The sequence below is a fragment of the Myripristis murdjan genome, chromosome 7 (genome assembly GCF_902150065.1).
Source record: "Myripristis murdjan chromosome 7, fMyrMur1.1, whole genome shotgun sequence".
Lineage (NCBI taxonomy): Eukaryota > Metazoa > Chordata > Actinopteri > Holocentriformes > Holocentridae > Myripristis > Myripristis murdjan.
This window is the reverse complement of record NC_043986.1, coordinates 15,353,259-15,365,893: the sequence shown is the minus strand read 5'-3', so window position 1 is coordinate 15,365,893 and position 12,635 is coordinate 15,353,259. Positions and strand designations below refer to the sequence as shown.

The 12,635-nt window shown below is 41.3% G+C and overlaps 1 protein-coding gene across 1 annotated transcript; it reads right to left on the bottom strand.

Moving 5' to 3' along the window:
* Positions 1 to 806: 806 nt before the first annotated feature.
* On the bottom strand, positions 807 to 7,547 carry LOC115362754 (cysteine and glycine-rich protein 1-like). Its single transcript, XM_030056821.1, has 6 exons — positions 7,296 to 7,547; positions 4,048 to 4,157; positions 2,396 to 2,564; positions 2,181 to 2,310; positions 1,995 to 2,091; positions 807 to 1,339 (listed from the first exon to the last, which is right to left on the bottom strand). The coding sequence occupies exons 2-6, from the start codon at positions 4,154 to 4,156 to the stop codon at positions 1,263 to 1,265; spliced, it is 582 nt and encodes a 193-aa protein (XP_029912681.1). The 5' UTR covers position 4,157; positions 7,296 to 7,547; the 3' UTR covers positions 807 to 1,262.
* Between the last annotated feature and the right edge of the window lie 5,088 nt (positions 7,548 to 12,635).

Sequence of the window (12,635 nt, the reverse complement as noted above, 5' to 3'; positions counted from 1 at the left end):
TCACTCAGAGATGGAATGTGAGTGGGAGGTTGAGGGTTGATAAAGAAGTCAAGTGTGTGTGTGTGTGTGTGTGTGTGTGTGCCAGAGAGAGATTGTGTGTGTGTGAGAGAGAGAGAGAAAGAGAAAGAGTGAGTCAGCGTTGTTCTGATGGAAATTGTTCGATTATTGGTTAACATTTGCTTTGAATTATTTATTCATTCATTCATTCATTGAAATTAGAAGACACTCTTGAAATTGCAGTCTTTTTCAGGTGAAATAACACTCAAAAACCACAGTTAGATGTAACAACATAAGTTATTAAACAAATTCTCAAAGCAAAATTCAAAGTCCTGCTGTTGACAGAAAATGTCCTTTTTAGGCGCTGAATTCCTTTGAGAGAAAGCCCAATTAAAACATTGCAGTAATGAATAATAATTACTGTGTTTCCTTCAGATGTGTTGTATTTAATCACAATCTTGATGGCAGCTAGATTCTGATGTGACAGCATGTGGGTGGAGTGTGACATTGTAATTCCCCCAACATTTACAGGATGCATATTTGTCATACTGTAGTCCCTGCAGTGTATGATGTGTCACTATGGTGTTATGACTGGAATGAATTCAGAGAGCATGTGTCCCTTCTTGAAACTTTCACACAATCTCCCTGTCAGAATTGCTTCCCATCCACACACACACACACACACACACACACACACACACACACACACACACACACACACAATGACGATGAGAGAGACAGAAGGAGTTTCGTTCACATGACCTTATGTAATATTTGTACCAATGGAGGAAATAATCTCACCACTGAAATATTTGTCATTCAGTTTTATTTAGTTTTTCTCATGCTCATGTATGTAAAGCATAACATATACTTGAGTAATTTTTATTGTGATGCAGGCATCTTGTAATAATAATAACCTTTTGATTTTAAAGAATGAGGAGTGACTGACAAGAGGATGTTAACATGAGGGCTGAGAGCAGTGCAGTCATTAATGCAACTCTAAATAGGCACAGAAAGTATACACAAACCAAATCCCGATTTAACACCTAAGGTGAATCGTCATCATACAAGATACATAAAGGTTTAAATCTTTGCCACAATACAATTTGAAATGCAGAAAGCTTTTTCTCAAGCATATCTTTAAGGTGCTTATCTCATTTCTGTGTTACAGTATCCCTCTGCCGTTCACCCTCTGCAGGTAGAAGACAGTAGTGCAGTATTTTTGAAGACGTCTGTTCACCTGACCATGAAGACCGTGGAGTTCTCTACTGAGCATGTGCCAGTGCTCCAGCACCCTGCCCATAGCCAAATCCCTTGGGCCCAAAGTTTTTGGCGTAACACCCTGGGGCAGTAAATTAGAAAGGTAATGTCACAAAGTGTACACTTGGCTGAGGCTGTTTCCTAGAGCGTCAGCAAGACTTTCATATACAGTACCAAATGCATGACCTGTAAACAGCTGCAATGTTTTCATTTTACCAGTAGGTGGCAGCACATTCCAAACATTGCATGTGCACTGTGTGAGGCGGAGACGTGAACTTAAATAGTGCAATTCTTGTTTTTAGAGTGCTGAGCATAAACAGTGAAACTCAGCATTATTAAAATCTACTATACTCCAAGAATAGTGAGGTAACACATCCAAAACTGAGGGGGGAAATGACTCGGTACAATCCTTCCACAATGGGAAATAACTTTTAATGTATATTGTGTTACACCAGTAAAATTTCACAGAAGATATCCTTCTTTGAAAAAAAAACAATCAGTCTGTCATAATTAATTCATTTACTGTGGCATATATCACAAAATATTTATGTGTTTTGGCCTCTTGCCAAAAACCAGTGAAATGTGCACATGCTTTTTTTTTTTTTGCACAGCCATAATCTGTACACTGTGTTAGTATGATGCATAACTACCAATTACACATTATTACTGTATGTAACATGCTGTAATGTGGTATGCATTCAAGGTCAGGGATTTATGTAATGATAGTGCAGTTGTACCTTTGCAGTAGATTTCTCCATCCTTATCAGCTAGTGTGGTTGACTCGAGGCCCTTCCCACACAAGGCACAGCGGAAACATCCGTTCTTATGCCATGCCTGTGAATTAACAGAGGACAGATAAGTGTGCTTTTGTGGAAGTGTTTGTGTGCGTGTATGTGTGTGTGTGTGTGTTTTCGTTTTCTTACACTCCCAGCTCCGATGACTTTCTCAGCAGCATAGACAGCCTTTCCACAGCGGGGGCATTTATCTGCCCCTCCAAACTTCTCTGCCAGCTTGGATGGGTTCGGGTTATTGGTTGGACGATGGGAAGAAGGTCTGTCAGAGAGGGAGGAAGAAACACGTGGATATCGCACATGGATGCTTGTGTGTATACGCATGCATGTGTGTGTGTGTCACTCACTCTGCATGTGTAATGCCCAGTGACTCTCCCTTGTCCATGCTGAGAGTCCCTGCTCCCTGGCCGTAGCCGTAGCCTTTTGGTCCATACTTCTTGCCGTAGCAACCTTTGCAGTAGACCTCATCCATATGCACGGCCACAGTTGTGCTGTCCAAGTTCTTCCCACACACCACTGCACAAACATGCAGACATTTATAATGACAGTAAAACACACGCAAATGTACACGCACAGGCAAACCACACGTGCATATGTCGCTGTTTTGCATATCTGTGTGCATGTTGTTGGGTAGATTTGTGTGTTTAGAAAGGCCCCTAACTGTTTCCTTATATGGACGAGCTCTTTGAAATAGTATGTTCTCATCTGAATTCCATCACAAGAATGTTCAGTTCCGTTGAAGGAACACAAACAACTTCGCTCTCAACTCAATGAACTCACTTATTTATCGAGGCAAAAACGTTTTTCATTAGTTCTATTTTTTGTCTACATGAAATTCTGTATGATATATAACTTTTGATGGCTATAGCTAAGGGCTTGGCCTTAACCTGTTATCTTGCAATTATCAGGTGATTGTTCATTTCTTCCTCAGTCCCAGGTCTCCTACCAGAGATGTGGGAGTTTGACGGTTCTGCGCGGTATCTCAGCTGTTTGCTCCTGGAATCTGTTCGTGTCATTTTTCCTTGTTTGGGAGTTTCCTGTATGTCTGTTCTTTGGCTCTGTGGTTGTTCAGCCTCTTTAGTCCTATACATTTTTTTTGTCTCTTCACAATCAGCTGCCCACATGTCTCCAAGGTTGAATGACAGCCCAGAATAATTGCTGTAGATTAGAACTAGGCAAGTGGATCAGTGAGTTGGTGCCTTGCTCCGTCGTGATACACAGTTTGATGTTATCCTTCCTCCACTCTTGAACCTGTATCTATATTCTGTGTATGGGCCTATGCACAACAGCAGCGAGGGCAGCTCATGACCTTAACATGTGTTGCACTTGATGGTCATTTGTGTGATTGCCAGTGTAGAATAGTTTCTGTACATTGAGAGAGGACAAGCTCTTTTTAGTCTTAGCATCTAATGGTCTGTTATTTCAGTAATTTTGAGGATTTTCCAACATGTAGCCAGGTGGGTTGGCCAGGCTTGCAAAGGTAAGGTGTCATGTAAGGACTATGATACAGGAGTGGATGTAATCTCACATTCTTCAGTGAGTGAAGGTTGTGTTGTTATATGTTCTCCGCAATGCCGCTGCAATCCCCATAATCCCTAGTCCTGGTTACCATCTGTAGTTCTGTCATACGTTTCACAATCCCCTCCCACTGGTCTTGCTGTTGTACTATCACCCCAGTTGCATACTTTGTTTTCCATGAGCACTTTCCAGTCAGACACTTAACATCAGATTGTCCTGCTTCTTCAACATCTGACATGGACCTTGTTAATCCAGGTGACATCTGGGTCAGTATGATTGTTTTTGCTGTTTTGTTATTATGCTTTTATAGCCTACAGTATGTGCAGCCATCAGTAGCATTTATCCTTTTCTCTAAGGACAGATGTGGAACAGTCCATATGAGACTGTGGTATTCATTCTGGTTTGAGTTAATGTGTCAAAAGTTCAAGGGTCTTCACACTCACAGTCACAGGAAGCAGAGAAGGAAGGGGCGTTTACTCACTGCACAGGAAGCAGGACCTGTGGAAGCTCCGCCCATCACACAGCACCTCCTCTGCAAAGTATACTGTCTTTTGACAGCGGCCGCACTTGTTTCCTCCTCCAAGTGGCATCCTATACATGCACACACACACACACACACCACAGAGTGAGAGAGAGAGAGAGAGAGAGAGAGAGAGAGAGAGAGAGAGAGAGAGAATCATTTATTTACAGAGATTTCAAATTTCAATAGTGTTCAATAGCATACAGATACAACTATTATCTAATTATTATTATCTCTGACAGAGGAATGTCTGTAAGTGAATCAGAAGCTGGAGATCAAGGAGCAGCCGAATAGAGAGAAAGAGAGCATTGTTTGCTGAAGTGTGAGGTTATTGTGTCACCAAAGTAAACAAAACAAAACAAAGCAAAACAAAAAAAAAATTCCCTGGCACTTAAATATAAAATTAAGCTGTTGAATAAATTCAGAAATACCTTTTATGCGATGATCATTCAACAAAGGCATTACTGTGTGTGAGTTTATATTGTAGGGAACCCATTAAAAGCTTTGTATTTGGTGGCTGTACTTGTGGCTAAGTCAAGCCAGGCCTAGACTCTGTAATTTCATTCCTGCCAGCTCTCTGTGGGCTCTGTGAAAGAGGAACATGCAAGTCAGCACAAGGAAAAGAAATTAAATGGAAGAAGAATCCATTTTTGTCAGCCGGCTAGAAACGAATGTGCTTTTCTTCCTCGGTGCATAGGCTCGTGTTGATTGAAAGCAAACTGGAGACACCACAGATGTGTAAGTCGTGTGAAAGCGTGACATGCTGAGGAATCAGTAAAAGCTTAAAAACCTTGGCGTGATTTTGAGGAGCCTGCATTCCTGCCCATTTCTACCCAGTGTTTCCCAGCATGACCCTCCCATTCCATTCTTGCATATCCACATCGACATTCCTGAACATGTAAAACCCTCCCACCTCCCCGCTCTAGACCCACACCATCTATCCCTGTCTGGCTCTCTTAGTCTTCATTCTCTGTGGCGACAGTATCTTTTTAGCCTGAGTTGCATGGCTGTGGTATCAGGTAGGAGACGTGTTGTAGAAGAGGCTGCGGCTCTACCTGGGCCAGCTGCTGTACATTTTGTGGTACCTTAAGAGAGCTTTTGGTCAGATGGGCGGTGCTTAGCTGTCAGTGCAGAGTGAGGATGTGTTAGGCCATTTCCTATCACCCTTTGACACATTTCCTGCTTTTTCTACCAAGTCAGTCAGTAAATATAATTTTGTGACCTCATATGTTGCTCCCAGAGAAGGTTTGCAATTCCAAATTCTCTCTCTCTCTCTCTCTCTCTCTCTCTCTTTCTCTCTCTCTCCCTCTCTTTCTCGCTCTCTCTTTCTAAATGTAAACGTAACACCCCAACATTAAACATAGGCTCACCACTGCTGACACCAGCATGGTACTTAATGTGATATATGAACATATGAGCTCATTTTATGATATTAAATCATACGTTGTAGCAAAGCACAGGGTGGGGCAGTTTCTGGCCGGCCGCTGTTGGACTGTGGCTTCGCCTTAATGTACTCACTATCCCTCTATTTATGTCATTTAAAGGCCAGAAGGAGAAACGGCTTTATTTTTAAGTGCTCCACGGACAAAAGTGTTAAGTCCTGTTGTGCTGTAGATCTGCTGCTGGTGGTGTCCTGCCTGTCTGCCTGTGGTTACGGGTTCAAAGAGCGTAGAGGGGTCAGACAAAGTTAATGCACCAAAAACAAAATTGAAACAGTAGAGACAACTCACAAACAGACATGTAGCACACCCACTGAAATCTGAACTGAGTTAAAAGAGCCGAGGGACTTGGTTTGCAACTTCAGGGCTACAGTGAAGTAGAAGAAGGATGTGAAACATGGATGCCAGGATGAAGGACTGTACAAACTTGCTTAATTAGTAAAGACAACAGACACACAGACACAAAATGGTACTTTCAGGATGTTCGTAAGGCCTCTGTTTTGTTTACTTGTTGCCTTGGAGGCAGCAATTAGTGCCAGTAAAACCAGACAAGTTTAAATGGCAGGGACACTCATAGAAAATTATATTTTGTCTAAAAACAGCAACTTATAGCTTTCCAAGTTGTGAAATATTCATTGTTTAATGGCCTAATCGCGTTTCTGATCATTTTTTGTGTCACTGTTGTTTTGCAGGCGAGATGATCGATGAGAAGGCTGTGGAGGAGCAGAAGAGGTTCACTGAGGTGAAACTAACTGGAGCTCCAGAGGCACAAAGAGAAGATGGAGAGAGAAGGCAGGTGAAGCACGAAATGAACATTTTTTTTTGAGTGAAAGAGGAAACAAAACTTTGCCAACTTTTACTTGTGAAGAATGTGCAAGAAAATTATGAGAGAGAGAGAGAGTATGAAACCAGAGAGGGGGAAGATGAGTACGTGGAGTTTGGCAGGTACAATTTTGATAGGTTATGATTTCTGACCTGATCTCAGTTTCCTGGTGTTATTGTAAGTCAGGAGTGAAATCTCTGTGCTTTTTCTGGAGCCAGTGACTTGGTACAGACACAGTTTTATACATATTTTCCACATGAACACGGCAGTTATTGGTTAAATTCATGGCGCAACGTCCTTGAAGTTGAATTGTGATATTTAAAATGGCTGCTTTAGGGATGTGTTTGTGATGAATTCAGACAAATCAGTACACTTCAGACAAATCAGACAACAAACACACAACACTCTGCAGAGCACGCATATTGTGGACTTTCTTGATTGACAGTTGTCTCCAACTATGGTAAAATGACAGCAGAGTCCGGGAGAGGGAAGAGGTGTTAATTTGTTATGAATCAGGAAGTGAGCGCGTGAAGTCAATGTGACTGTGTATGTTGAGGTTAATATCAGCATGACTTGCGTTCAGCTCCTAATCACCTTGTTTTCAGCCAGTGAGCAAGAAGCATACTCTTTGCATTCTGTACCAGGTTTTTATCACACGTTGTGTTATTGTTTCATGTTAAAACACATAACGCTACTGTTTTATCTACAGACTTCCTTAGTCAAACTAGCATGTAGCACCTCTTTACAAAGCCTGCACCAAGTTCACGCAATCAGATACAGTCTCCATTGGTCTGTCTCGAGTCAAAACTTGAGGGAAAATAGTTTTACATGAGCAGGTGGGGGAAATAAGCTTTTTTTTTTTTACCCATCATGTGTCGACAGGGACAGTAGGAAATTAGAGAAAGATGGAAAGCTTCAGCAGTCTGTAGCATATTAGCAGTACGTACCTGTGATCAGTGGCAAATGTTTTCTGTCAGGGTTGATGGACAGGTTGAGGCTTGGCTCCCAGCTCCAAGCCTTAAGGCAGCACCAGGGTGTGTCCAGGAAACCGGCAGTCCAAAGTTAGGTGGTGCAGCTTAAGCTTAGTATGCAAGTGAAAAGCAGTCTTCTTCCTAAGCCGGGGTTGTATTACAGCATTTACAAATACACTCAGTAAGATGGTGTGCCTGCATAATCTAGCACTCTTCCAGATGTGGAAGAAGGGAGGAGCCTCTGATGTCATTACCACTTCAGTCTGCAAAGTTGCGGTGTGTTCAGGAAAAGGGGGAGTTTCTGACAGAGAGCAAGAGAGAGAGAGAGAGAGAGAGACAGAGAGACAGAGAGAGAGAGAGAGAGAAGCTTGATGACAAACTAGATGAAATGTGAGAGACAAATGTCTTTGTTAATGCATGCAGTTAAAATATAGGGGTGGTTGATAAAAAATGATAAGTAGAAATATAATAATGGATGTACAAATTAAAAAAAAAAAAGCAGAAGGAGTCTGTGTGACTCATGATTGGAAAATCAAAGTGAGACTTCAAGTTTCAAGAGTTTGAATTCCTGAAAATTAAAGGCATTTCTCCCCTGCTTGGTTTCTGAGCTTAGGTTTGAGCCTTTTGAGAAAAACAAAACAAAACAAAACAAAACATTGAAGGCAGATTTGGATCTTGCCCTAGTCTAGCTACTAATTTCATTGGTTATTGCTCATATGATGTGTCTTGTCTGAACATGTCCGAGACATATTGCATAATACTTTGTGTTCTACTTTAAACGCTTCTTTTTAGGCGCTGACTGCACTTCTACAGCTCCAAGATCTAATTTGACTTAACGCCGCTGCTGGCCAGACAGAACTGTGAGGGAGGATTTTGCAGAAAACCATAAGGCAGACTAATCCTGTTGAACTGTGTCTATCAACATTTTCTCAGTTTTACAACATGAAATTTGATCCTACCACTGACAGCAGTTTTGAGTGTTATACTGCCATTTTAAGTTGTGTCTGACTAGAAGGATCCTGCCAGTCTTGCATTTGCCCTGTGAGGATAAACATAGATGCATTGCACCATATCAAGTAGCTGCTTGAGATCAACGTAGTTGACGAAAACAAAGCAGGGAGACGATTTTTTTCTTGGAATGCAGGAACACACCCACTGTCTCCTGCTGGATTTCAGACGTAAACATTCTGGGGAAAAGAGGAGGGTGAAAGTCAGTCCATAGAACCTGAACACAGAGCTGAACTTCCAGCTGATTGTATCAGGAATTATATTGAAACTTTAGATTAGTCACAGCTTCTCTCTAGCTGTGACTAATGGAATTTGTGACAACTTGGAATTTGTTGGTCTGTTTTTCCTATTCGGTGTTTTATCTTGTGCGTCAGCGTATCTGTGAGCCTGTTTTCATCTCTGTCTAGAGATTAACCTTTAACAGGTAATCAGTTTGATGAAGCTGATGGTAAATCACCTCTGTTTTCACTCTTAAACAGTATAAATCTCAGAGCAATTCCAGTCTCTGTACTTTATCACCATGACTTTTAGGAACTCTTCAGCTGTCGTTAAAGGTCACCACAGTATGCTTAATGGATGAGAAAGGATTAATAGCCATTACCTCTGCTACCATCATGTGGTCACTGTTGGTACTGAACACCAGTGCAAAAACTCTGATGACCTCTAGCTGCAGATCAGCAGACTGCCTCTATGGCTTGGTGCGGTTCCCTGGCTGGACCAGTGAAGATGAACCTGGCGTCTTTAAAATAAAAGCCCTAACTCGAGCTCCCTGGCTTAGCTGGAGGGAAATGAATGACAGTGGCAGAAATGGATTTCACATCTTCAAAATAAAAGCCCTAAGCCATGCTACCAGCCTGGGACTGAAATGAATCTCAGTTCATCAAGATAAAAGTTGAACTCTTCAATTAGTTAATGTAATTGTAGGATGCTGTTCAAAACCAACATTTAAAAAAAAAAAATTCCATTAAATCAATCACTTCAATAACACTCAATAACACATTCAAAAACTTGAATTATTGCTAGCCATTCCCATTGAAACTGAAACATTGGACGTACAGAGGTGAAAATGGTATCAAACATCTTGTTGTTGGAGTATTCCTTTAAGATAGATTGAGGGACAGCTGGTGAAAATGAGGTTATGAAAGTTGATTAGTGCCCAAAACCCATAATTTCAGGGGTATGTTTGTGAATTGATCAGGTAGGTAGGTAGGTAGGTAGATACTTTATTCATCCCGCAGGAAATTCACAGTAAACAAATGTGTGGGAGTCCTTATGAGTGGGTGGTGTAATAGTGGTGTGAAGATGAGATGAAAGTTCAGGGGGCCCAGAGTCACTTCCTCTATATTGGGACAATGATTCCTAGCTGTGCCACTGAGAGAGCTACAGTAGGGCTATGAGTTTGATTCTTACAAGATCACACTAACTGTGCAGCCTTAGTAAAGTCAACAATGAAAATGGAAGTATGAAATAGCAGAAATGTAACTGACTTAATAGAGATGTGATCTAGGTGAAGTGCATGTGTGTGTGTCCATGTGACACATCAGTCAGAACATCAACAACTCTTAATTAACTGTATTTACAGAAATGTTTATTAAACATGTGCACAAACAGTCCTATGATGCACTGACATGCCAGACTTTAAATTTTGATGAATTGAGCGGAATTCCCCTTTAGACACAGCCGAATCCACTGTAACTTGTTGATATGCACGCACACAAGTCCTCTTGAAATGTCTTGTATGCGGTGTAGTGCCTCGGCAAACGCAGCCTCTCAAAACATGTCGACGACGTGGGAAGCGCAGCTTGTACTATTTCAACGCTCATCTCTTCGGCCGGCACCTCCCACCCTATCCAGAACTTTAGGAGGCTCTTCAGCTCATCAGACGACGCTGTATGGGAAAGACATTTGATCAGAAAATACAACATGACCAAAGCTCAGGGGGAAATGATTCCTTAAAAAAAAAAAATATATCACAAATACGTACCTTCTTCAATAAATGTTCTTAAGTAGCCAGATACTCGACACACATCGTGGAGCTCAGCATCGTCATGTTCTTTCGCTTGGTAGATTTCATAGATGACAGTGATAGATGAAGGCCAGATGATTGAGTCCAATACCATCTGCAATCACAAATGAAACTCAAGTTGCATTCAAAACAATAGTCAAAATGGTTCATATTTGATGTTAATTTGCCATTTACTATGGCAAGGGAATGTATGTGAACTCCCTGATTGTTTTTGTATTTATAGAAAAAGAAAGTTAAACTATGTCAAAAATATCATTGTTTCCAAGCAGTGGCCAATTTTCAATCCAGTCTTCCAGCGGTACCTGCGGTGTGACTTGTGCCTCTGATTCCCTGGGAAACAGGATGGGGATTACATCTCTTCTGTGGATGAGAAGTGGCCATAGTCCGGTGTCCTCTAACCCTTTTCTAAACTGGTTGATTTGGCGTATCGTCCGTCCGATAACCTACAGTAGCAGAGACGAGACATATCACACGTGATTGATCACTTTTCTCTCAGCAGTAAAGATGATAAGGATATGAGGGCAGTCCGTTAACGGCACATCTCTCTCTTCAGTTAAATGTTATCAGATTATCTCCTGTCGTCTGCACAGTTTTAAACTTTCAATAGCAGTCCTGCGGAAAATGTGTCCCTTATTTAACTGTAGGTACTTTCACAACAAAATCGGTAGATGGAAGCTGCTGCTGTGTGTCAGATCAGTTGCTGAGCTCCGCATTCCCAAGTAAGCAAACATATGCAATATGTAAACTGTTTTTTTGGGGGGCGTGTGCAATGTAAGACAAATTACACATATTCAGAAAGTTTTGGAAATGTGAAGCATTTTGGCTGCTGGTCTTGTTGCCTCTGAAGGAATTTCCTGATTTCAAAAGTACTGAGTGATAGTGGATGTGAATGAACGTAGTCCAAGGATGACTAAAATGAAGAAACAAACAAATAAACAAAAACATGTAGAATTTGAACAATGATAACATTTATGAAAATAGTAAACTACCTTTGCTTTTGTAGGAGCCGTGTAGTGATGTAGTAGGGTCGTATTGTGTATGTGTGTGTGTGTGTGTGTGTGTGTGTGTGTGCGTCCTTTTTACCCATAGTTACATCCTATATAACAAATGCATCCTCTATAGGTCAAGAATCAAGGATGTATTCGTTACGCCTTCGTTCTAACTCCTTCCCTTTCTGAATTTTCCACAATAGTAGTTTAAATACTAGACAATGAAATGAGAAGGTGGCAATAGAGTAAACACAAGTACTGTCACATTACAGCATGCAGGAGAAGCTTTTCATACAGCCATTTCCTGTTGGTGGCATTTGGCACTGGCAGATTCCAGGACAGGCAGAGCTGAAGGATGGAATCCAGTTCTTTTAATTCAGCTTCTCCCTCCAGCTGGAAGAAAAAAAAAAACAAAGAAAAACATAGTTCATTCATGCAGCCTACTTACTGTACTATAAATTGGTGGCACTGTTATGTCAATGAGTCATGTGCATCAAGTGACGTTATGGAGCTGGTGGAGGAGAGAAGTTGCAAAAGGGCACTAATAGTTTTCATGATACTGTATGTGTTGGCCTCAAGCCTTGCAGTCTCAATTTTCAAGTAAAACTTAAAGGAGTACTCCAACATTTTGGGCAAAATACCTTTAACATCATTTCAGTCCTTGAGACAAATTTTCAAAATGTTTCTCCATTATTTTCCATTGTATTCTTACCATTTTTATTATGTCACGAAGGTCAATGTCAGGACAGTCCTCTATTGTCACATCTGTAGTCTCCAGAGAACCCCCAAAGAGAACGTGAATAATGGCTGGGCTGAGTCCTGGAAAACTGGGACCGCCGTGTAAGAAGGAGTGACCGATCATCCGGCCTGCCATGGCAAACATGTCGTTGTCAACCAAAACCTCTGAAGCTGAGGGAATTAAGTGATCAGGTTCGCCTTCAAAGATTTTGGTGATAGCTGCACTTCCTGAAACAGAGGCAATTTAAGCGAGCATTAACAGAAGATCAAAAGCATGCACAACTGAGAGTACTGAGTTAATGTGCTAAAGAGAATGGAGGTTCAACTAAATTTAACTTTGAGCAGAAGATAATTGGTATACGAGCGGTATCATCTGGTAATTCTAGTTTCTGGCATTCTACTTCAAAGACAGTTCCTGTTTCTATTGTTTCTTTACTCCATGTACTACACTGCACACATACTTCACATTATTGACCATTTTCCACTGCAATGCACACCATTTTCAATTTGGAATGTGTCCATGCATGTGGCTTCCCAGGCAGCCATTCATGTCCT

Coding starts and splice junctions, on each gene's coding strand:
- LOC115362754 (XM_030056821.1), bottom strand. CDS start 4,156: ATGCCACTTGGAGGAGGAAACAAGTGCGGCCGCTGTCAAAAGACAGTA. Junction 2,311..2,395: donor CTGGGCATTACACATGCAGA/GTGAGTGACACA, acceptor CCTCTCTGACAG/ACCTTCTTCCCATCGTCCAA. Junction 2,092..2,180: donor AAGTCATCGGAGCTGGGAGT/GTAAGAAAACGA, acceptor GTTAATTCACAG/GCATGGCATAAGAACGGATG.